Source organism: Bombina bombina, chromosome 11, assembly GCF_027579735.1.
Source record: "Bombina bombina isolate aBomBom1 chromosome 11, aBomBom1.pri, whole genome shotgun sequence".
NCBI lineage: Eukaryota > Metazoa > Chordata > Amphibia > Anura > Bombinatoridae > Bombina > Bombina bombina.
The window spans coordinates 37,634,446-37,662,312 of NC_069509.1; the positions used below are offsets into that span (position 1 = coordinate 37,634,446).

Below are 27,867 nucleotides of genomic sequence, written 5' to 3' on the forward strand. Positions count from 1 at the left end.
AGCCGCTGCCCTGCATTGTGCACCCATCTTTAGCTTGTTATCTATTACTACTCCCAAATCTCTTTCCTCCTCTTTTTGTCCAAGTCTTGTCCCATTTAAAAAATACATTGCCTGCTTATTTTTACTTCCAAAATGTAGAACCTTGCATTTCCCCGTATTAAATCTCATTTTCCATTTACCTGCTCATAATTCTAATTTTAGCAGATCCCTTTGTAACGAAAGTTTATCCTGCTCTGACCTAATGACCTTACTTAACTTAGTATCATCTGCAAAAATAGATAAGTCGCTATTTAATCCTTGCTCCAAGTCATTAATAAAAATATTAAAAAGAACAGGGCCCAGTACTGATCCCTGGGGGACTCTACGGATTACCTATGTCCAATCCGAGTATGATCCATTTACTACTACTCGTTGCTCCCTATCTTTTATCCATAAGCTAACATTTTCAGCTATTCCCAGTCCCTTAAAGGGACCTCAAACAAGTTGGGATAGACACAACATATATGTACTTTATATTACTTTACCTGCAAATTTATACTGCAGTGCCTCGCCATTAACCCTTTCTTTTTAGTTTCTGAATTGTAAAACTCTAACTCCCCCACACAATTCCTTTTATGACTGTATCTATGTTTATCTTTTGGTAGAATGCAAAAGAGAATAGGGATTATCTGATGGAGCCTGCCTAGAAACTGAATTTAGTTGAAATACAATGCCTGTGTCTAAACACTGATAATAGGGGTGGAGTTGGATGCTCCAGACAGCTTAGCTATGCAATTAATTTTTCTTATTTTTGAAAAAATTTAAATACTTGCCAGCAATTTTTTATGCAAACTTTTTTAAATTAATTAGCCCTTTTAGGATATGCACAGATCTCAACCTGTTTTATGGCACTTTAATCTCTCATGTGGCACTGTATCAAACGCCTTTGCAAAATCTAAGTATATCACATCAATTGATTCCTCTTGATCTATATTTTTACTTCCTCTTAGTATCTTATTAGATTAGTTTAACATGATCTATTTCTCATAAAACCATGCTGATTTGAACTCATCTTATTTACACGAATATGCTCATCAATATAATCCCTTCAAATATCTTCCCCACTATTGTCAGACTAACTGGTCTATAGCTTCCTGGATCATCCCTGCTTCCTTTTTTGAAGAGTGGCACCACATCAGCTTTACGCCAATCCTGGGATACTATGCCCGAGGATAAAGAATCTTGAAAAATTAAGAGTAGGTTTATCTAGAACAGTGCTAAATTCCCGTTACAGCCTTGGGAGTATTCCATCTGTGCCTGGAGTTATTTACCTTATTATCCAGTTTTTCCTGATATCCCCCTAGACATAACCAGTGTTCCCTCTAAGGCCAGTTTTGTGAGCTGCTCAGCAGTGAAACAGTTAATCAGAGCAATTAGCAAACATTGCTGCTCTATCTGAATCATGAAAGTTTAAATTTTGACTTGCGTATCCCTTTAAGCATAGAATAGATTGGCTATTAGAACTCTAGTGGTGTTTGCTTCCTCAGTTGCTACAGCTATAATGTAACATGTTGTGAAACTGGTTTCTCTAACTCCATTATGTAACAGTTACCAAACTCAGCGTCCTTAGGGCACTAAAAAAAAAAAAATCTACACACCAAACTTAAATGAAAACATTTCCATAAAATAATGCAAACCCAGGAGGGGGTAGAAATAGAAGATACGGTAAATGTGCTTTTTGTGGCCCGATTTTCCTCTTATTAAACACCAAATAAATGCTGGATTGAATGGTGCATTAAAAGAAAATTTTAGTCGGATAACATGTCGATGTACTTTTTAATGTTTCATTAGCTGTATAAATATTGACAAAATAAGTGTAAAGTTTTAGTGTCTATAAAACAAATGGGAGCTGCCATGTTGTAACTTAGGTTACCTACTCTGCTATGACCAATTAGGGACAGTTATAAATAGGTCACTAGAGTGTGCAGCCAATGGCTGTGTGGAATGTAACTGTGTTCTGCACTTCCATTTCTAACAGAAACTGAAAAGCTCACAGTTTCAGAATGGAATTGCAGGAAAAGGGGGCAAAATAATGAAAGTATATTGCAGAGTTTTTTTTTTTTATTACAGTTTATCATTTTATATTACCTTCTCAAAGTGTTTAATGTCCCTTTAATACACTATAATTTCATAATAAAAGAGCACTTAATGTATATTAAAAAAAATTTTTTGACAAGGTTCAGATTTTCTGCAGGTTATGCTTACAAAGCCCTTAGAATAAAAACTGGCACACAGGTCTGTGGTTCGTTATCTGCTTTATTGATATTTATCCAGCAGTGACAGATAAATGACTCAGAGCCGAGTACACACATTGGACAAAGCACAAAGACATGCGCACACAACACGCACACCGATCTGTGTCACACCTCAGTCACACCTGACGCAGGTCCATTCGGGATTTTACAGAGCAACGCTCTGCAATCTCTCTCCAATGCAGGGAAGGCTAACGGTGAAACTCTGCAGAGATCTATCAGGAAATGGCTTTTTGCTCTACAGAGGGACCTCACATAATATGCTTGGAAGAAGCCACAACACTGGCGAGACTACAAGACGACTTTGTACATAATTTAATAAGCGTGGTTGGATACAAACAGGGAATCTCCGGCTGCAGCTCCTGCCTGGCCGGTGGGCACATACTTGCCTTGGCAAGCAAGGCTGTTTGCCTAAAGAAAGGACACAAGAAAACAAACAATTCTTAAAATATTCAACAATACTTTTATATAGTAGAAAAAACAAAAACCTGTAGGTTGTATCTGAAAACAAAAAGCTGATTAAGGGACAGTCTAAGACTTTAAGATGACTAAGGTCTACCTTAGATTAAGCTGGAAATCACCTCATGCACCCAGAACAGTAAGTTATTTTAAAATGAATATTGTTTCTGGCCAAAATGAAATGTCTACCAAGCTCCACCCACTGATGACATCACGATCTGGCCTACTTCTAGGCACTATGCTGAACCCAAACTAGTGAGTCTTGTGATTGGATGTCATATGCAGCCCAGATCATGATGTCATCAGTGGGCAGAGCTTGGCTCTATTTCATAGTTGCCAGAAACAATATTAGTTTTATTGTAACTTTAATGTTCCTGCTGCATAATATAGAAAAAGGTGCAGGAGACTATAAGGTAAGACTAAGATGACTAAGGTGTAGACTGTCCCTTTAAGTTAAAAATAAATATGTAGTGCCCAGCTTTGTGCATCTGGGTTCCGTGAATCTATTGCTCATTTGCAGATATGGACAACTATAACAGAGTTGGTTTATTCAGCAGAGAGAAAGAATCAAGCCACTTTATTTTTTTTTAATGTTAGAGTGTTAGAGTGTGTATGTGGCATTTGTTCAAGGTCGCCATCTTATGGCAAGTGACCATATGTGACATCAGGTTTTATTCTTACCAGGGCACGCTTGGTGTATTCTTCCTGGGCGTTCTTAACGTTCTCCTTCTTGCCACTCCAAGCTTTGAGGGCAGATGCCTGAAGGGCCCGGCCATAGGAGAAGGTCAGGGGCCAGGGCTTGTGCAGAGGGCATTTGTTTATAGCATTGAGGTGCACGGTGGCTTCCTCCTCACTCTGTCCTCCAGAGAGGAAAGTGATACCTAGATGAGAAAAATGACATGAGTGAGCAACCTTAAAAAGGGACAGTACACTGTAAAATTGTTTCTATACGAATGTATTCTCAATTACTTGTTATACCAGATGCAGAGTATAAAATGTATGAGAAATTGCATTTTCAGGTTTGTGTATATGAAGTAGCTGGTTTTGTGCTTTTAAACCACGGCCAATTACAATGGGTTGAGCTTCAGTTAATATCAGATCTCATTATGTTATCACTTTATATACACACACTTGCTTCCTCATATTTGTCTAAAAAACTAAAGCTCAATACTTGGAGAGAACAATGGAAAATTATCATTTTATTAATTAACTATCCTGCACCCTACTGAGAGTGTAATCTCTTCTGCTGGCTGTGTTTACTTAGGCTATTCAATAGAATATACTGTAGTATAGAAACTTTCAGTATAGGTTGGGATACCATAGGCTAAAAATCAGATATTTCAAATGCCAAAATAGTGGTAAAGGAGCTACTTGTAAACAATTTAAAACACTTCAGCAGGTAAAATGAATAATTTGGAACAATTTAAAGGGAAGAAAATGTTTGGGTGAACTGTCCCTTTAATTACATTATTCAGCTCTTCCCCTCCTTACCAGAGACTGCAGGGGGCACAGTGCGCCTCAGGGCAGTGACTGTTGCCATGGCAACCTCTTCAGGGGTGTATTTTTTGGTGCATGCGTGTCCAGGTGTCACCATGTTGGGCTTCAGCAGGGTTCCTTCCAGATACACATGATGGTCACTAAGAGCTTTGTATACAGCAGCCAGGACCTGTGTGCACAGAAATCATCACTGCACAGTTCTGCAAACAAACCCAGACAGCTCTCACCCAGCTATAGACCGTACCTACCTTCTCTGTGACATATTGGCATCTCTTCAGGTCATGTTCACCGTCAGGAAGGACCTCAGGTTCCACAATGGGTACAATGCCATTCTGTAGGGACACAGAAGGGTGTATACAGGTTACACTAAGGATAAACTGTGTAGATTAAAATTGAAGGACAATGCATAACACTGTACACTCACTGAGAGACAAGTTATTGAGGGTCAAATTGCAAGTAATGAAGCAGAAACATAACGTGTGTACAGTACTAAGGGTCTTTTACAATGCAAAAAAGTGTGCATTAGTGCACAGAGATTTTTATTCATATTATTTGGACTTTCTAACATATTACACATAGTTACCTGTTGGCAGATACTGGCATAACGTGCCAGCACATTTGCGTTCTCCAAGATGGCAAGGTGAGATGGAGTGTGCTCTGAGATCTTCAACACACTGCGCCATTTGGCGAAGTCAGCACCGTCCTTCTTGTACTGGGCACATCGTTCAGACAGTCCGTCCAGTCCTAAGAGTACCAGGAATTAGAGGTTTGTGAAGAACATTCTCTGCAAGTCCTAATTGCATTAACAATAAATATGAGGAGAATAAATAGAATTCACAATACAATAGGAGTGTCAGAAACGGTTCTGGAATGTTGCCCCAATGTCAATATAGCAACTGCCAAAATAACAAAAGTAAACTACTGGGGGGGTGAGCCGGCTCCCATTAACCAATTGGATGCCAGAGAGAACTGCTTTGCAATATAATTCAGCCCCATCTGGTATCAAAAGGACATTCTAGTGTAAAAGTAAATATCCCCCTTCATTTACCAACGAAACTGAGTATTTTGTAAGAAAATGCTCTGTGCTTATCTCCTTCAAAAGTGGTATTCCTTGCAAACCCCAATTCTGCTCAAGGAGGAGGATATGGTCAGTGATTGTAGCATATGCAGGTATTCCTACGTCTCGTTGGCCAACTGTAGCCTCATTTGGAGTGGCCTAGAAACATAACCAACTACTTTGCAGGACTTGAACATGTGTCAATTACAATCATTTAGAAATGCTTTTCAAAATGGCTCAACAAAAATCCTCTGACTTAATATAGTGAATTTTGTAGATAAATACAAATAAAAAAAATTATAAAAACTTTTCTTATAGGATTGTTATAGACTACGTTGTAAGGAATGTGCTAATGAAATGGGATATTCTGCTATAAATATACTTTCTAACCCTAGTCTTCGATCTTGCAGCGCAATGTCACAGAACTCAGTATACACAAGATGTTCACTATCTGGTTGCCAGGATACTTTAGATACAGCCAAACAAATTATTCACTTCCTGTTTCAGCAACATTAACCATGCCCCTCCCCATTGTGCTTACCCTGGGTTGTAGTCTCTCCATTTGTTCCAGCCAAGGGGACAACACCTTTGTCTACCTGTAGGGAGGAAATATCAAGGATCAGAGTTATACATTACAACATACACACCAACATGACATTACCGATCATACAGTATTGTCAACCTACCTTGATGCCAACAACGGCACCTTTATCCTTGATGACCTTGGTAAAGGGTGTGCCGTCATCAGACTTGTGGTACAGTGTCTCATGGAAGGTGATGACACCGCCGATGCAGGGGTTAACCCTTTCATCAGCTGTGAAGAGCAGTTGGCGATAAAAGCGGCGATTCTCCTCTGTGTTCTCCACCCCAATGGAGCTCAGGCGCTTAGCTATGCTGCCTAAAGACAGATCAAAAGGAGGCGATTAAAGATATCATCCCCAGATTCTTCATTAAACATTAGCACACTACACATTGCAGCCATCTCATGCATCCAAAGGGTTAATGCCAAATTGGATAGTGAGCTTTGTTAAAAATAGTTCAGTGGTTTCATATTGTAAGGAACATTATCATTTTTTTTTCATCCAAGAGGGTATTTAAAAATGTATTCCAGCATGGGAGTTGTCTTATCAGCCAGTGAGCTACAGTTTCCTAGGGATGGGTTTTGCACAAACATGACATTTCCATTGGTTTCAACATAAAAACATTTAAATACTGTAAATGGTTACAGCTGTACCTGATGGGCGACCTTTCAGGTTTCATGTTGGGGGCAGATTCCTTTGGGATTGGCTGAATTATACATTTTTATAGACTAGTGTGTACTGCAGAGAAATCCAGCAAGTATCACGTTTCTCCAGATCCACAGACTGCCTACTATCACATGAATAAATATATTTGTAATGTTTTTATTACACGATACTTTATTAAAAGGGTAGGATACCTAGAAGTTCTCTTGTGATTCAGAGAGAGCATACAAATAATACAAAATAAGTTTCCAAATGTACTTCTATTATCAAATCTGCTTTGTTGGAGACTTTAGTTTAGGTGTCTAGTGCACTACCTGGCAGGAAATAGTGCAGGTGTGTAGGGCTATCACAAATAATTAAATTCTTGAAAAACTGCTGCCATAGTGCTCCAGACACATGCATGATCCTGAGCTTTACATCCCTGCTTTTCAACAAAAGATACAAAGAACAGAAAATGTAATAGAAGTAAATTAGAAAGTCGTTTAAAAAAAAAAAAAAAATGCATGCTCTCTCTGAATTATAAAAGTAAAATTTTGGGGTTTTGGGTCTCTACAAATACTTATACTGATTTCACTAGCTCTCCACAACAAGATGCCATAATGTCAGAGGATAAGCGAAGGGGAGTCCTAAAGAAAGAAAAAAAGTAATCTCAAGTAGAAAGATGTAAAGTCTGAATATAATCATCAGACCGATAAAGCGCCATGTAATATTCATCATGTCACAGCTGCACATAGAACATTATCCCACAATAAACTTAATCCCTTGGCAGTGAAATACCCCCCACAACACAGAGTTCAACCACACTGACCTGTGGACTCGTCAGCAGCTAGGATGCCCTTTCCTGGGGCTACGATACGCTTTGCAATATCATGGAGCTCTTTCTTCTGCTCAGGGGTCAGTGCGGGGTATTCGTGAGGCATGGTGCTGTGCTCTGCAGGGAAGGAACAGAGAAATGTCAGTTACACAGAAAACCAAGGAGATGTTCTGGTACAGAGGTATGGAACATAGTCCTAAAGTAGTCTCCCTGGACCAGCAATATTGCTGCAGCAGAGATCTCACCATAGACACAACATGGCTACCGGCACATCATTGTAATCCTTAGTTCTGGTATCCATAGTATTAACAGTAGCGTCTGCATTGTGCCACAATGTCACAGTTTAGCTGCTAAGATGGGTAACCAGGAACATTTTAAAGTCTAATATACGGAGATGTTGGTACTTAAGTGATATGATGGAGCATGCAATTTTACAAACAACTTTCTAGTTTACTTCTATTATCAAACTTTTCCGTTCTCTTGGTATTGTGTTGAAAAGCAGGGGTGTAAAGCTTAGGAGTCAGCCCATTTCTGGAGCATTATAAGGCAGCAGTTTTGCAAGAGCACTAGAGGGCAGCACTATTTCCTGCCATGTAGTGATCCAGATGCCTACCTAGGTATCTCTTCAACAAACAACATCATGGGAAAGAAGCAAATTTGACAATAGAAGTAAATTGGAATTTTTTAATGTTATGCTCTGTCTAAATCACAAAAGAAAAGTTTGGGTTTCCATATCCCTTTAATATTTTATCTTGGCCCACAATATAGAGGATGTTACCCCAGAACATAGGGTAGAAATAGATATTTATGGCTGCAACTTATCATACAGGAAACGAAGAACATACTTGCTGGTGTTTGTAAACATTAAATAAAAGGACAGAGCACAAATATACTTAGCCTGAGCACAAGCGTCAGAGCTGCTGAATACGTATACTCAAGCACAAGCGTCAGAGCTGCTGAATACGTATACTCAAGTACAATGAGTTAGTAGGTCTGAGGACATCTACACATGAAAATATAGCAAAAGGGATATATTCTGTCTAACTAGATTGTTTTTACACAAATCCCCATATAATACTATGTTTAACCCCTGCAAACTAGCTCTGATCTGCACCAGATGAGGAAAGTTATTATTAATAATAAAAAAAATAAAAGTGGAATTGTGAGAGAGATAGACACATATACACACACCAATTAAGCTTTTTTTTTACACTGAAGTATTACTTAAATAAATGGGTTAACAACTTTAAGAGGCCATGTGCACGTGTATTTGCATTTAATTAGCTGTAGGACATGCCAATATGTTTAGAGCCAGAATTAAAGTGGCTCCTTGGTTTTGTCTGACGCAGTATTATGGGATAATTAATCTTTCAGGCTACCAGGAATCTTGGATGCATTTCTGAGTATAATAGTTTTAAGGTCTGGGTGTGACAATTTGCCAGATTATATAAAAATACCTGCAACACACCTAGAGAATATTCACTGCCCCTGCAAGCCGGCTATAAAACCTCTCCTTCTCCTTGCAGTTATTAGCATCAGGCTATTGTACAGTGATCTGGATATCATCCTTCACTGTCAAACCCCCCCCCCCCCCATATCGATTGCAGGGTATTTAAAGCCGTCAAGGAGACTTAGAGGGCAAGCGTTCAACTAAAGCCAGATCAAAACAAGCTACGTGCTGTGGTACAAGCACAGAGGTAGCATCAATAGGTGTGTGGTTACCTTTAGTATTTCAGAAGCTAAAAGCCAGCCTTGCTGCAGAACACTGAATGTCAAAAGAAGGGGGAGGGTGTAGGAGGGCTTCCTCTTTAGCACAAGGAAATGATGAAGCAAATCAGAGGCAGCATTACATCCCCTATCCTACAGGCCTAGCAAAGAAACGCAGAGCATCTCTCCACTCAGGGGTTTCCCTGCAGAGGCTTGACATTAACCCATCACATGCCAGAGATCTGTACAGCATTGACACACACTTGGTTAACCCACTGTATGCCAACAACCTATACAAAGCATAACATAGCTAATATATAATTGTGTATAAACTCCATTAACCCATGTCATGCAGTGAATCGAATCAGTCTATACAGTGTTAATTCACACCATGGGGCTTTAAGAGCAGACAGTTTTCCCTGCACAGCCTGTTCAGAGACTTGCAAAGCATCACAGCACACTGGTACAGAGCCCCACAGGTAACTAATACCATGGTAATGATCTACAGAGCATCGCAGCAGGCTGGTTAACCCATTCCGTGAGCCTACAAAGCATCACTGCACACTGGTACAGAGCCCCACAGGTAACTAATACCATGGTAATGATCTACAGAGCATCACAACAGGCTGGTTAACCCATTCCGTGAGCCTACAAATCATCACTGCACACTGGTACAGAGCCCCACAGGTAACTAATACCATGGTAATGATCTACAGAGCATCGCAGCAGGCTGGTTAACCCATTCCGTGAGCCTACAAAGCATCACTGCACACTGGTACAGAGCCCCACAGGTAACTAATACCATGGTAATGATCTACAGAGCATCACAACAGGCTGGTTAACCCATTCAGAGCCCCACAGGTAACTAATACCATGGTAATGATCTACAGAGCATCACAACAGGCTGGTTAACCCATTCCGTGAGCCTACAAAGCATCACTGCACACTGGTACAGAGCCCCACAGGTAACTAATACCATGGTAATGATCTACAGAGCATCACAACAGGCTGGTTAACCCATTCCATGAACCTACAAAGCATCACTGCACACTGGTACAGAGCCCCACAGGTAACTAATACCATGGTAATGATCTACAGAGCATCACAACAGGCTGGTTAACCCATTCAGAGCCCCACAGGTAACTAATACCATGGTAATGATCTACAGAGCATCACAACAGGCTGGTTAACCCATTCCATGAACCTACAAAGCATCACTGCACACTGGTACAGAGCCCCACAGGTAACTAATACCATAGTAATGATCTGCAGAGCATCACAACAGGCTGGTTAACCCATTCCATGAACCTACAAAGCATCACTGCACACTGGTACAGAGCCCCACAGGTAACTAATACCATGGTAATGATCTACAGAGCATCACAACAGGCTGGTTAACCCATTCAGAGCCCCACAGGTAACTAATACCATGGTAATGATCTACAGAGCATCACAACAGGCTGGTTAACCCATTCCATGAACCTACAAAGCATCACTGCACACTGGTACAGAGCCCCACAGGTAACTAATACCATGGTAATGATCTACAGAGCATCGCAACAGGCTGGTTAACCCATTCCATGAACCTACAAAGCATCACTGCACACTGGTACAGAGCCCCACAGGTAACTAATACCATGGTAATGATCTACAGAGCATCACAACAGGCTGGTTAACCCATTCCATGAACCTACAAAGAATTACAGCACAGTAGAAACCCTGCAGAGCATTCTATTCTACACAAGGCACCTATAGCACAGTGGTCACTCATCACAGTCTTACAGTTAACCCAGTAAGTACCTAACAGGGAGCCCAGAGGTTAAAATGAGACACTTGCTTAGCGGTTCCGCCTACACAGGATAAAAGCAGCTGAGGCTGCATCCTACCAGTGACTCACAGGGCCCTTGTGCTAATCTCATCACCGTCCCCCTTATATAGCTGCTGCTCCCTAATCACCAGCCGGTTACCCACAAGCATTGCCTCCCTGTGCTCTATACTACACCCGTCATGAGGGCGCCTGCCTCTATATAACGATATTTATCTGCCCCTGCAGAAGCTCTCACCTGCTTGGTGTTTCCGGTTAAACTGATGCTGAAGGGTCTGAATCAGAACTTCTTGTATCAAGGGCAGGGGGCGGGGACACTGTATGCGCGTGGCCAATCAGGAATAGAGCTCTAGTGATGATGAGAGGCGGCCATGATATAGTAAAGAGACAGTTAGTTATAGAGACGGCTTCTTTATGGCCCACTGACAGCAGGTCACGGGAGCAGTCTATTTAACCCCACATCACATATGGATCAGACATCCTGATAATCTGTTCTGTTTGTAAATGGGGTCTGAGACTCCTTAATATATACTGTGTATGCTATGCATAATATGATGACGTATGTTACTTTATATAATAACGTCACCCTGTATAGTGCTTATCTCTGTATAGATGTGTTGCACTAAATGTGACACACAAATCCCTCATGTCATTTATCCATATAGACACATTATATCCATCTATACATCACACATACACATATATATATATATACTCACGTACTATGCACATATATACATCAGGAACACGTATCTATATACTATATATATGTACCCCTACCATCTATACGTCTCACACACACACATATATATATACTCACATACTATGCACATATATAAATCAGGCACACGTATCTATATACTATATATATATGTACCCCTACCATCTATACGTCTCACACACACACACACACACATATATATATATATATATATATATATATATACATACTACATCAGGCACACGTATCTATATACTATATATATGTACCCCTACCATCTATACGTCTCACACACACACATATATATATATATATATATATATATATATATATATATATACATACTACATCAGGCACACGTATCTATATACTATATATATGTACCCCTACCATCTATACATCACACATACATATATATATTATACTCACATACTATGCACATATATAAATCAGGCACACGTATCTATATACTATATATATGTACCCCTACCATCTATACGTCTCACATACACATATATATATACTCACATACTATGCACATATATAAATCAGGCACACGTATCTATATACTATATATATGTACCCCTACCATCTATCTTTACATCACACACTACAGCACCTAGAGTGGGTATATATACTACATCAGGCACACGTATCTATATACTATATATATATGTACCCCTACCATCTATACATCTCACACACACACACACACATATATATATATATATATATATATATATATATACATACTACATCAGGCACACGTATCTATATACTATATATATATATGTACCCCTACCATCTATACATCTCACACACACACACACATATATATATATATATATATATATATACATACTACATCAGGCACACGTATCTATATACTATATATATATGTACCCCTACCATCTATACATCTCACACACACACACACACACATATATATATATATATATATATATATATATATATACATACTACATCAGGCACACGTATCTATATACTATATATATATGTACCCCTACCATCTATACGTCTCACACACACACACATATATATATATATATATATATATACATACTACATCAGGCACACGTATCTATATACTATATATATATATATATATATATATATATATATATATATATGTACCCCTACCATCTATACATCTCACACACACACACACATATATATATATATATATATATATATATATATATATATATATATATATATATATATATACATACTACATCAGGCACACGTATCTATATACTATATATATATGTACCCCTACCATCTATACATCTCACACACACACATATATATATATATACATACATACTACATCAGGCACACGTATCTATATACTATATATATATGTACCCCTACCATCTATACGTCTCACACACACACACACATATATATATATATATATACATACTACATCAGGCACACGTATCTATATACTATATATATGTACCCTACCATCTATACATCACACATACACACACACACGCATATATATATATACTACATCAGGCACACGTATCTATATACTATATATATATGTACCCTACCATCTATACATCACACATACACACACACACATATATATATATACTCACATACTATGCACTGACACATATACATCAGGCACACGTATTATCTATATACTATATACTGTATATGTACCCCTACCATCTATCTATACATCACACATACTGTCATACACACACATATATACCATCTATACATCACACACACACACACATATATATATATATATACTCACATACTATGCACTGACACATATACATCAGGCACACGTATTATCTATATACTATATACTGTATATGTACCCCTACCATCTATCTTTACATCACACATACACACACACACACATATATATATATACTACATCAGGCACACGTATCTATATACTATATATATGTACCCTACCATCTATACATCACACATACTCACATACTATGCACTGACACATATACATCAGGCACACGTATTATCTATATACTATATACTGTATATGTACCCCTACCATCTATCTTTACATCACACATACACACACACACACATATATATATATACTACATCAGGCACACGTTATCTATATACTATATATATGTACCCTACCATCTATACATCACACATACTCACATACTATGCACTGACACATATACATCAGGCACACGTATTATCTATATACTATATACTGTATATGTACCCCTACCATGATGCCATCTATCTTTACATCACACACTACAACACCTAGAGTGGGTGTGTGATTTTGCACAGAGGGACCAGTCATCCCGGGCAGACGTGACATCTCTCACACACTTCCTGCTATTACTGATGTTACTTCACATTGCCTCATATGTATAACGTCACTCGGCAGCCATTATATGCCCTGCTGCAGAGCATCTCACTTCTCTGCAGATACCTAGAGAGGATCTCAGCAGGGCACCTCCCTCCCATACCTACAGCAGACTATCTGACCTTCCTATACACCAGGAGGAAATCTGACCTGCCCCACCCTAAACAGAGCATTTCCTGCAGCCCTGGCTCGTTAGCATAGATACATTGTATCACATTACTGTCACTCATTAATCCTTTTACACCAGCAACAATCTGACACAATTAAGTCATTTATATGTAACTTATATATTTTATATTTAACAATAGTTAGGCTTTAATTTGAATAATTATTATATTAATATAGCAACACAAAAAAAAAATATTTGCTGCGTTGGCCGGGAATCGAACCCGGGTCAACTGCTTGGAAGGCAGCTATGCTCACCACTATACCACCAACGCTTCACGTTAATTTCATCACTATTTTGCTTTTTTAATCAACATAAAACATATAAAAACCTGAAATAATCTAACTTCAGATAGGCCTTCAGCTTTGCTACACCATTTAAGTCATAAACCCCCTTAGCTGCCATTATAACTGAGCATACAAATAGTTAAACAAGAATAGAATGCATTTATGTTTTAGTTCCAACTTAAAAAAAATATATATATTTTATAAAAGCTGTAGATATGACCCCATGTCAGCATTTTTGCTTATGCAGGTGCTCTGAGTGATCATTTGTAACATGCACCACTGCAGCCTTATGCTATGTAGAATTATCTCCCTACTCCTGCAAAGAATAAAGCGACACTGGTATACGCATGTGCAGGAGGCAGTGCGCATACACCTGGCTTACGTTGCAGAGGCAGCTTACCTTTAAGGGATAGTAAACCCCAACATTTTCTTTTATGATTTAGATACAATTTTAAAGAACTTTCCAATTCTATTTATCACATTGTCTTCATTCTCTTGTTATCCATTGCTGAAGGGACAGCATTGCCCTACTGACAGGAAGCTGAACACATCTATTTAGCCAATCACAAGAGACAAATGTGTGCAGGCAGCTCCCACTAGTGTATGATTTGTGCGTATTCATTTTTTAACAAAGGATACTAAGAGAACAAAGCACATTTGAAAATAGAAGTGAATTTAAAAGTGTCTTTATATTACCTGCTCTATCTGAATCATGCACGCTTAATTTTGACTTTCCTATCCCTTTAAGCGTACCTGTCTAGTAGTGAACATTTTAATAGCAGAATTTTTGCAAACATAATAAGTATATTCCAAAAATATGTCTATGGTATTGATACACCCCGAGCGTAATATTAGTGATACACCCCGAGCGTAATATTAGTGATACACCCCGAACGTAATATTAGTGATACACCCCGAGCGTAATATTAGTGATACACCCCGAGCGTAATATTAGTGATACACCCCAAGCGTAATATTAGTGATACACCCCAAGCGTAATATTAGTGTAACAGAAGAGGGTTTTTATTGTAAACACGTGCTGCAGATCACTTAAAATCATGGTTCATTGGAAGTTGATGTTTATGCTTAGATATAGTGAGTAAAATTCAAGGGGGGTGGGGGACATTTCCTTCCCATTTTGACACCCACAGACTGCTGTACATTAAAAAAAACACTTTCATGTCCATTAATGTGGACATTTGTAAAAGTTGTGTGGTTGAACCCATGTACCTTGGACAGATGTCAGGACACACAGAGACCATAGTATACAGGCTGGAATCCCATATATAGTGTAAGCAGGCACTTTACTCAGATTACCGGTGCTCTAGATAAGACATTTGACATTGGAGAGAATATTTTCCCTCCTGTAAGGGGTGCACTGTAGGCAATCACTTTATAGTCTCCCAAAGTCCAGTGTTCCAGGCTAAAACGTTATCTAATACAGTGATTTTTAACCTTTTTTTGCCGTGGCACACTTTTTTACATTAAAAAATCCTGTGGCACACCACCATCCCAAAATTTAAAAAAAATCACACATTGTAGCCTAATACAGCATATATATATACACATACACACAAACACACACAACTGTATGTATTGTGCTGTTATGCCATGCCTCCTACAAACTACCCCTGCATTGGGAGTAAAAAACAAGCAAAGTTTAAAAAATATGTCACACTGTTATCAGTCTGCCGTGGCACACCTGAGGATCTCTCACGGCACACTGGTTGAAAAACACTGATCTAATATAAGGTTATAGGATCAGCTCAGGGCATGTTAGGCCCCTGATCTAAAGGCCACCCCATAAATATTGTCATGCAATGAGAATGTCCTTTAGCAGCTGCTGAGTGACAGAAACCGAGCCTCAGTCTGCAGGCCAGGAATAGATCTGACCTTTGTAGATGGAGCCAGCTGACTGTAGGATGCATCCAAGTGTTAGAGATAGCCAGAGTGTGACAGACATTATCAGTGTGCATGTGAGTGCATGTATAGAGACACGTGCACAGATTTGTGTGTGTAGATGCATGTGAGTGCATATATAGAGCCATGTGCACATATTTGTGTGTGCACGTATAGAGCAATGTGCACATATTTGTGTGTGCATGTATAGAGCCATATGCACAGATTTGTGTGTGCAGATGCATGTGAGTGCATGTATAGAGCCATATGCACAGATTTGTGTGTGCAGATGCATGTGAGTGCATGTATGAATGTGTGTGCACAGATTTGTGCGTGCAGATGCATATGTGTGCCTGTATAGAGCCATGTGCAGAGATTTGTGTGTGCAGATGCATATGTGTGCCTGTATAGAGCCATGTGCACAGATTTGTGTGTGCAGATGCATATGTGTGCCTGTATAGAGCCATGTGCACATATTTGTGTGTGCATGTATAGAGCAATGTGCACATATTTGTGTGTGCATGTATAGAGCCATATGCACAGATTTGTGTGTGCAGATGCATGTGAGTGCATGTATGAATGTGTGTGCACAGATTTGTGCGTGCAGATGCATATGTGTGCCTGTATAGAGCCATGTGCACAGATTTGTGTATGCAGATGCATATGTGTGCCTGTATAGAGCCATGTGCACAGATTTGTGCGTGCAGATGCATGTGAGTGCATGTATGAATGGTGTGCACAGATTTGTGTGTGCAGATGCATGTGAGTGCATGTATGAATGTGTGTGCACAGATTTGAGTGCAGATGCATGTGAGTGCATGTATAGAGCCATGTGCACAGATTTGTGCGTGCAGATGCATATGTGTGACTGTATAGAGCCATATGCACAGATTTGTGTGTGCAGATGCATGTGAGTGCATGTATGAATGTGTGTGCACAGATTTGTGTGCAGATGCATGTGAGTGCATGTATAGAGCCATGTGCACAGATTTGTGCGTGCAGATGCATGTGAGTGCCTGTATAGAGCCATGTGCACAGATTTGTGCGTGCAGATGCATGTGAGTGCATGTATAGAGCCATGTGCACAGATTTGTGCGTGCAGATGCATGTGAGTGCATGTATAGAGCCATGTGCACAGATTTGTGCGTGCAGATGCATGTAAGTGCATGTATAGAGCCATGTGCACAGCTTTGTGCGTGCAGATGGCGCATGTGAGTGCATGTATAGAGCCATGTGTACAGATTTGTGCGTGCAGATGCATGTGAGTGCCTGTATAGAGCCATGTGCACAGATTTGTGCGTGCAGATGCATGTGAGTGCATGTATAGAGCCATGTGCACAGATTTGTGCGTGCAGATGCATGTGAGTGCATGTATAGAGCCATGTGCACAGCTTTGTGCGTGCAGATGGCGCATGTGAGTGCATGTATAGAGCCATGTGCACAGCTTTGTGCGTGCAGATGCATGTGAGTGCATGTATAGAGCCATGTGCACAGATTTGTGCGTGCAGATGCATGTGAGTGCATGTATAGAGCCATGTGCACAGATTTGTGCGTGCAGATGCATGTGAGTGCATATTGAATGTGTGTGCACATAAGTGTGTGCAATTCCATATATGTGGCAGGACCCTCAATTATAGCTGTGAGAGAGAGGCAGTCATGTGTGTGTGTTTGCGAGAGCACCAGTCTCTATGCATGTATGTGTAGAACTATATTATGTAAACATTTATATGTGTGAGAAAGGCCCCTCTTGTTTAGGAATGAGACAGAGATTACCAGTGTGTGTACATTGTGTATACACATATATCTTGTAGATGTGTATGTTAGTGTGTGTGTGCAGAGACTTACATTGTGTATACACACATATCTAGTAGATGTGTGTTTGTGTATGTGTGTAGAGACTTACATTATGTATATACAGAGATCTAGTAGATGTGTATGTTAGTGTGTGTGTGCAGAGACTTACATTGTGTATACACACATATCTAGTAGATGTGTGTTTGTGTATGTGTGTAGGACTTACATTATGTATACACAGAGATCTAGTAGATGTGTATGTTAGTGTGTGTGTGCAGAGACTTACATTGTGTATACACACATATCTAGTAGATGTGTGTTTGTGTATGTGTGTAGAGACTTACATTATGTATATACAGAGATCTAGTAGATGTGTATGTTAGTGTGTGTGTGCAGAGACTTACATTGTGTATACACACATATCTAGTAGATGTGTGTTTGTGTATGTGTGTAGAGACTTACATTATGTATATACAGAGATCTAGTAGATGTGTATGTTAGTGTGTGTGTAGAGAGACTTACATTGTGTATAGACACATATCTACTATATGTGTGTGTGTTTGTGTGTAGGACTTACATTATGTATACACAGAGATCTAGTAGATGTGTGTATGTGTGTGTGTGTATGTGTGTAGAGACTTACATTATGTATACACAGAGTGAGATCTAGTAGATGTGTGTGTGTATGTGTGTGTAGGACTTACATTATGTATACACAGAGATCTAGTATGTGTGTGTATGTATGTGTGTATGTGTGTATGTGTGTGTGTGTGTGTGTGTTTGTGTGTAGAGACTTACATTATGTATACACAGAGATCTAGTAGATGTGTGTATGTGTGTGTGTGTGTGTGTGTATGTGTGTTTGTGTGTAGAGACTTACATTATGTATACACAGAGTGAGATCTAGTAGATGTGTGTGTGTATGTGTGTGTTTGTGTGTAGGACTTACATTATGTATACACAGAGATCTAGTATGTGTGTGTATGTATGTGTGTTTGTGTGTAGAGACTTACATTATGTATACACAGAGTGAGATCTAGTAGATGTATGTGTGTATGGGTGTGTGTGTATATGTGTGTGTGTGTATATGTGTGTAGAGACTTACATTATGTATACACAGAGTGAGATCTAGTAGATGTATGTGTGTATGGGTGTGTGTGTATATGTGTGTGTGTGTATATGTGTGTGTGTGTGTGTGTGTGTGTGTGTATATGTGTGTGTGTGTGTGTGTGTGTGTGTATATGTGTGTAGAGACTTACATTATGTATACACAGAGTGAGATCTAGTAGATGTATGTGTGTATGGGTGTGTGTGTATATGTGTGTGTGTGTATATGTGTGTGTGTGTGTATATGTGTGTGTGTGTGTATATGTGTGTAGAGACTTACATTATGTATACACAGAGTGAGATCTAGTAGACGTGTGTGTGCGTGTGAGACAGAGACAGGCCAGCCATACACGACAGAAGGCACATTCTATGTGTGTCCAGGTCTATTAGTGATATCAAGATATTATCATTGAGGCCTTTTTGGCAAATAACCTGATGGGTGTTTATATGAACAAGCAGTGTGGGGGGTAATCATACTTTATACACGATGGGCTACACTGGAATTGTATAAACAACATTTAAATGAGCAATATTCTTACTAGATATTTGTCATTGTTTTGCATTGTCAAGCAGGTAATGTCTGCCCACCCTACAAGTACAGTAATGTGACGCCATATTGGTTTGGATAGCGCATATGGACCTCAGTCAAGTTAAAGAAACAGGTGAAGAGGCATTTTAGTGAACAGAATTCTCTAGTTAGAGCATTTTATTTTAAATAAATTCCCTTCTGTTACTTTGTGTAGTTTAACTTCTTCAAAAGAGTTAGATATGTAAAGTTTCAGTCCTGTGGCACCTCCAATCTGTTAAAGATCAGGATACAGCCATTGGTTGCTACATACGCATGTATGCTCGCTTCTCATTTGCTAACTGTATCATCATCTGGATGTGCACAGGTGCACAACTCTGACTGTGTAAATATTAAAGGACCAGTAAATACAGTAAATGTGCATAATCAACAAATGCACAATGAAAAGACAATGCAATAGCACTTAGTCTGAACTTCAAATGAGTAGTAGATTTGAATGTGACAAATGTCAGTTATGTCTATTAGCAATCCCCCTGTATCATGTGACAGCCATCAGCCAATCACAAATGCATATACGTATATTCTGTGAATTCTTGCACATGCTCAGTAGGAGCTGGTGACTTAAAAAGTGTAAATATAAAAAGACTGCATATTTTGTTAATGGAAGTAAATTGTAAAGTTGTTTAAAAATACTGCTTTATCTGTATCATGAAAGTTTAATTTTGACTTGAGTTTCCCTTTAACCCTTTGCAGTAAAATAGAACAATTTGCTTAAGATAAAATGCTCTTATGAATTTCAGTGTTTTATTTTTACACTAGGATGTTTATTCAAATAAAAGTGTATAGGAAAGAGTTTGAGTGAGTATACATTTTGTTAGACTTCCCTCTGCTCCTCTTGATTTACAGACAATAAAGCAGATCTGATGTGTGCAGGGTGTGCAGCAAGAGGTGCGTTGTGTTGTGCGTGTGTCGTATGATATGGGTGTGTGGCTGCAGAATTTGCCCCAAGGGGTTTTGCAGTACAGACAGGAAGAAAAGTTTGGACAAATCCTTGTGTTTGGGGATTACAGTGAGCCACAAGGAATCTGCCAGTCAGCTGAACTCGGACAAAACAGAAGCGACACACAAAAACACAGACAGCGTAAAACTGGGCCCTATCTTGTCTGTAGGAATGTGAAAATAGAGTAACAAATATAACGTGAGAGACAAATTGACTAAGACCAAACTAAACAGGTGGACAAGGACCTGCAGTTTTGGTTCTAAACCTTTAACATTCGGAGGGTAGAAAAACATAACTACAAAGCTAAACATCATGCATATTATTGTATGAGTGTGACAGTGTGTGTGTCACTGTGCCAGTGTGAATGTGACCGTGTGTGTCACTGTGTCAGTGTGAATGTGACCGTGTGTGTCTCTGTGTCACTGTGCCAGTGTAAATGTGACAGTGCGTGTCACTGTGTCACTGTGTCAGTGTGAATGTGACCGTGTGTGTGTCCCTGTGTCAGTGTGAATGTGACAGTGTGTGTGTCACTGTGCCAGTGTGAATGTGACCGTGTGTGTCACTGTGTCAGTGTGAATGTGACCGTGTGTGTCTCTGTGTCACTGTGCCAGTGTAAATGTGACAGTGTGTGTGTCACTGTGCCAGTGTGAATGTGACCGTGTGTGTCTCTGTGTCACTGTGCCAGTGTAAATGTGACAGTGCGTGTCACTGTGTCACTGTGTCAGTGTAAATGTGACAGTGTGTGTCAGTGTGAATGTGACAGCGTGTGTCTCTGTGTCACTGTGCCAGTGTAAATGTGACAGTGTGTGTCAGTGTGAATGTGACAGCGTGTGTGTCACTGTGCCAGTGTGAATGTGACCGTGTGTGTCTCTGTGTCACTGTGCCAGTGTAAATGTGACAGTGTGTGTCAGTGTGAATGTGACAGCGTGTGTGTCACTGTGCCAGTGTGAATGTGACCGTGTGTGTCACTGTGTCAGTGTGAATGTGACCGTGTGTGTCCCTGTGTCAGTGTGAATGTGACCGTGTGTGTCTCTGTGTCACTGTGCCAGTGTAAATGTGACAGTGTGTGTCAGTGTGAATGTGACAGCGTGTGTGTCACTGTGCCAGTGTGAATGTGACCGTGTGTGTCTCTGTGTCACTGTGCCAGTGTAAATGTGACAGTGTGTGTCAGTGTGAATGTGACAGCGTGTGTGTCACTGTGCCAGTGTGAATGTGACCGTGTGTGTCACTGTGTCAGTGTGAATGTGACCGTGTGTGTCCCTGTGTCAGTGTGAATGTGACAGTGTGTGTGTCACTGTGCCAGTGTGAATGTGACCGTGTGTGTCTCTGTGTCACTGTGCCAGTGTAAATGTGACAGTGTGTGTCAGTGTGAATGTGACAGCGTGTGTGTCACTGTGCCAGTGTGAATGTGACAGTGTGTGTCCCTGTGTCAGTGTGAATGTGACAGTGTGTGTGTCACTGTGCCAGTGTGAATGTGACAGTGTGTGTCTCTGTGCCAGTGTAAATGTGACCGTGTGTGTCACTGTGTCACTGTGCCAGTGTGAATGTGACAGTGCGTGTCTCTATGTCAGTGTGAATGTGACAGTGTGTGTGTCAGTGTGTGGCACTGTCAATGTGTATGTGACAGTGTGTGGCACTGTCAGTGTGAATGTGACAGTGTGTGTGTCTGTGTAAGACTGAATTTGACAGTGTGTGTGTGTCACTGTGTCACTGTTAATTTGTAAGAATGCTTTTGTTAGATTTTTTTAGTGTAAATGTGTTACTATTTATGACTGACACATAAATACAAAATTACATGATATACTCATCCTAGCATACAGGAAAGAAAGAGAGAGAAAAATAAATAAATAATGAAATAAAGAAAGAGAGAAAGAAAGAAAGACAGTGAGATAGATAGATAGAAAGAAAGACACAGTTAAAAGGGACACTAAACCCAAATTATTTATTTCATGATTCAGACAGAGCAGGCAATTTTAAACAACTTTCTAATTTACTCCTATTATCAATTTCTCTTAGTTCTTTTGCTATCTTTATTTGAAAAAGCAGGAATGTAAGCTTAAAAGCCAGGCCCATTTTTGGTTCAGCACCCGAGTAGCACTTGCTGATTGGTTGCTAAATGTAGTCCCCAATCAGCAAGCGCTACCCATGTTCTGAACCAAAAATGGGCTGGCTCCTAACCTTAATTTCTGCTTTTTCAAATAAAGATAGCAAGAGAATGAAGAGAGTCATAATTGGGAGTAAATTAGAAAGTTGCTTAAAACTGCATGCTCTATCTGAATCATGAAAGAAAAAATAAGGGTTTAGTATCCCTTTAAGACGATATTCAGTGACAGAGGATGAATATCCTAATATTTTCTAGAATGTCTGAGAACTATTAACCTTTACACACAACCTAGTGACAGCTATACCTTTAGAGTATCATTTCCTTGCTGTGCAATGGAGAGGTTCATGCCAGGGGTACTTATACCCAGATGGGTAATATACAAGGTGTACAAGGTGCATATTGTTTTCCAACAGTCTTTAATCAATATGGGATAGAATTATAGAAGCTACCTCATTGTTTCACACTTTCACAAAATAATAACAGTGAGTCACATGACAAACAAATAATTGTTGTACTGTTTCTTTTAACTTAGATACTTGTGAGAAATAATGACGGTAAAGTTCTGTGCTTGTGTGACTGAGCTCACGTACAACATACAGTGTGGGGCTTTGTCCAGGCAGCGCCCCAGACAGAGAGGGAGGTTGGGCCTAGTTATGGGGAGGGGGAACTGGGGAGAAACAGGAGGCACAACTTCAGGAATAGTAACCTAACATTACAATATCACATCTATTAAAGGGTCATAACATTAAATCAATAATATAAGGCTCTGATTCATGCATCATTTCAACCTATGTGTTTAACCCATGCAATTGTCACTAACCCTGTGATTGTCTGCTACATAAGTATTTCTCTCCTGATTGGATCACTGGCCTTGCCCTGTTCTAAAGTGTCAAAGCAATGTGACTGCAACTTTAACATAGCGCCAACCCCTTTAAAAGAGTTAAACAAATAGTTACCAGTGAGGATTCACTTAATAATACAAGGTTCTAATGGATTAAAGCATTTTATTATTACACTACAATGTCCCTTTTAAATGTGCATTAAGCACTCACATATAATAACATGAACTCACTGGATATATGAGAGGTCAGTCCTCTCTGGCATCTAAAAGGTTAAAAATAACAGTCTGAGAAAGTATTCGGCTTTATCTCCCAGCAGCCCTTGCTGATATGTGACAGCTACTGTTCTGCACAGTTTTTTTCTTTTGTACTAAGTTGTGAAATGACATCTGACTTTATTTTGCCCATAGGATGCTGTGATCTGTGGCATTGCTGAATAAAACAGACTCCCTGATTTTTTTTTGTAAACCAGAAAATAATACATCAGTATAACTTGCACTAAATGCAGAAGCTGTTTGGAGTGCGTGTGTGGGGGTGTGTGTGCATGTGTGTACATGTGTGTGTGCGTGTGTATATGTGTGTGCCTGTGTGTATATGTGTGTGCGTGTACTTGTGTGTGTGCGTGTATATGTGTATATGTGTGCATATGTGTATATGTGTGTGTGTGTGTGTGTACATGTGTGGGTGCGTGTGTGTGTGTATATGTGTGTGTGCCTGTGTGTATATGTGTGTGCGTGTGCGTGTACATGTGTGTGTGCATGTATATGTGTGTATATGTGTGTATATGTGTATATGTGTGTGTGCGAGTACATGTGTGTGCGTGTACATGTGTGTGTGCGTTTGTTTATATGTGTGTGTGTATATGTGTGTGTGTGTGTATATATATGTGTGTGTGTATATATATATATATATGTGTGTGTGTGTGTGTGTGTATATGTGTGTGCGTGTGTATATGTGTGTGTGTGCGTGTGTATATGTGTGTGCGTGCGTGTGTGTGTATATGTGTCTGTATATTTGTGTGTGTGCGTGTGTGAATATGTTTGTGCGTGTGTATATGTGTGTGTGCGTGTACATGTGTGTGCGTGTATATGTGCGTGCATGTGTGTGTGCATATGAGTGTGTACATGTGTGTGTGCGTGCGTGTATATGAGTGTGTGCATGTACATGTGTGTGAATGTGTGTGTGTGTGTGGGGGGAGTGATGTGTCCCTCTATCTGTCTGTTTCTATGGCAGTCTGTACATGACAAGTGCCAGCTGCAAGCTGATAATTTACATGCCCTGAGCTCTACACACAGCAAGGAGTGAAGGGGTAGCAGAGGGATCTAAACACAATAAATAATACTAGCTAGGGCAGTAGATAATGAGCTTTTACAACTACACCCCCTGCACTATTATAGACAATTTTGTGCCCCAAATGTAATAGTCTAGAACCCCCTAAACCCCACACATAATCACATCTCTGCAACATTATATGCAAATCAGCACAAAGTAAACATTACTAACACTTACTTGTGCTTTAATTCAACTTTCTACAGCATAGACTTTCAGTTTAGTATATACCTTTCTATTAAAGACTCCTCACTTCTTGTATACTGTTAATGTTCTATCTATCTATCTATCTATCTTTATATCTATCTATCATCTATCCATCTATCTATCTATCTTTATATCTATCTATCTATCTATCTTTATATCTATATATCTATCTATCTATCTATCTATCTATCTATCTTTATATATATCTATCATCTATCTATCTATCTATCTTCTATCTAATCCATCTATCTCTATCTATTTCTCTATCTGTCTATCTATCTCTATCTATCTATAATATATCTATCATCTATCAATTATGTTATACATGACATATCATCTATCTATTATCAATGGTTTATCAACTTTTTTTCTCTCAATAGATTTGAACCATAATTTGTTAATACTGATATCTATTTTGAGGTTTGATACTCATATACAGCTTCAAATGTCCCACATATTTTGAATATAAACTATAGCAAATTAAATATTTGAATGTTCAAATGCTACATTTAAAACAATATATTTACCTGTTGAGAGTATTGCTTAATCTCAGAACTATCTAACAAGGATACTGATGTATTAAGCCCATGTCATATCATATCTAGATATCAGTAAATACAGATATACTTTGAGCACATGCAGGAGGGGGTATTGCTTAATCTCAGAACTATCTAACAAGGATACTGATGTATTAAGCCCATGTCATATCATATCTAGATATCAGTAAATACAGATATACTTGCAGGAGGGGGTATTGCTTAATCTCAGAACTATCTAACGAGGATACTGATGTATTAAGCCCATGTCATATCATATCTAGATATCAGTAAATACAGATATACTTTGAGCACATGCAGGAGGGGGTATTGCTCAGACTTCACTCTGGGCCTGACAGCCTCTAGTTACACTTCTGCCCCTGTCCCCTGTACTTACCTGGACAATGTGCAGTCAGCTAGTGGTTCAGTGACACTCAGCTCTGAGTAGCAGGTTTTGTGTGCTCGTGCACTTTATAAAGCCTCCTTCCCTGGTATCTGAGTGTGACCTTCAGGGGGAACCTCTGACCTTTTCTCACAAGGAGTAAATATAGAAGCTGGGCTGATGGCATGTGTAATCTGAGAGAGGGTGACATTCTCCGGCCACGCTGGGGACTCGTCAAGGTGAAGTGGCAGTGTGGTTTCAGCTGCCCTTATTGTACCAGACACTCTGACCTTTTGGTTGCCAGCTGGCCTGTGCCACTAGCCAATCTGATATCAAAAGGTCTGCTATGTCTGCTAAATAATGAGCTGATGAAGAATTAACATATGAAACATAAGGACAGGCAAAACTGCCAACGCTGTGTGCTAGTGACGTGACACAAACAGATATCAATGTTGTTTATATATTTCATGATCAGAACATTTAACACAAGACATTTTACTTCTGTTATCTAATTTGCTTTGTTCTCTTGTTATCCTTTGTTTAAAAATACCTAGGTAGGTTCAGGAGCAGCAATGAACTACTTGGAGTTAACTGCTTAGAGGTGGCTACACACATATGCCTTTTGTCATAGGCTCACCCAATGTGTTTAGCTGTGCGCTTGTGCACCTGGTGCTCAGCCTCACACGCACACACACGCACACACAAACACACACACACACACACACACAGGCATACATACACACAAATATGCATATACACACTCACTCACTCATACACACTCACAAACACACATACACATGCTCACACACACACACTCACTCTCACACACACATACACAGGCTCACACACACACACTCACACACACATACACAGGCACACACACACATACACATGCTCACACACACACACTCACTCACGCATACACATGCTCACACACACACTCATTCACTCACACATACACATGCTTACACACACACACACACACATACACATGCTTACACACACACTCGCACACACACATACACATGCTCACACACACGCTCACACACATACACATGCTCAGACACACGCTCACTCACACACACATACATATGCTCAGACACACACACACATACACATGCTCACACACACACATGCTCACACACACACTCACTCACACACACATACACATGCTCACACACACGCACACTCACACACACATACACATGCTCACACACACGCTCACTCACACACACACACACACATACACATGCTCACACACACACACTCACTCACGCATACACATGCTCACACACACACTCATTCACTCACACATACACATGCTTACACACACACACACACACATACACATGCTTACACACACACTCGCACACACACATACACATGCTCACACACACGCTCACACACATACACATACATATGCTCAGACACACACACACATACACATGCTCACACACACACATGCTCACACACACACTCACTCACACACACATACACATGCTCACACACACGCACACACACATACACATGCTCACACACACGCTCACTCACACACACACTCACTCACATACACATACACATGCTCACACACATGCTCACACACACGCTCACTCACACACACATACACATGCTCACACACACACACACACACACACACACACACACACACTCACACACA

The 27,867-nt window shown here is 39.7% G+C and overlaps 1 protein-coding gene and 1 non-coding gene across 3 annotated transcripts; both read right to left on the bottom strand.

Moving 5' to 3' along the window:
* Positions 1 to 2,277: 2,277 nt before the first annotated feature.
* Positions 2,278 to 26,361, bottom strand: ALDOA (aldolase, fructose-bisphosphate A). 2 transcript variants are annotated; one of them, XM_053694339.1, is made up of 9 exons: positions 26,205 to 26,361; positions 7,357 to 7,479; positions 5,987 to 6,202; positions 5,846 to 5,896; positions 4,831 to 4,991; positions 4,496 to 4,579; positions 4,242 to 4,416; positions 3,432 to 3,631; positions 2,278 to 2,702 (listed from the first exon to the last, which is right to left on the bottom strand). In XM_053694339.1, the coding sequence occupies exons 2-9, from the start codon at positions 7,466 to 7,468 to the stop codon at positions 2,607 to 2,609; spliced, it is 1,095 nt and encodes a 364-aa protein (XP_053550314.1). In that variant the 5' UTR covers positions 7,469 to 7,479; positions 26,205 to 26,361; the 3' UTR covers positions 2,278 to 2,606. The 2 variants fall into 2 exon arrangements, with proteins under 2 accessions (XP_053550314.1, XP_053550315.1); XM_053694340.1 differs by lacking the exon at positions 26,205 to 26,361 and adding an exon at positions 23,717 to 23,817.
* On the bottom strand, positions 14,382 to 14,453 carry TRNAG-UCC (transfer RNA glycine (anticodon UCC)). The gene has a single exon. It is a non-coding gene; the product is annotated as a tRNA-Gly (tRNA).
* Positions 26,362 to 27,867: the final 1,506 nt, after the last annotated feature.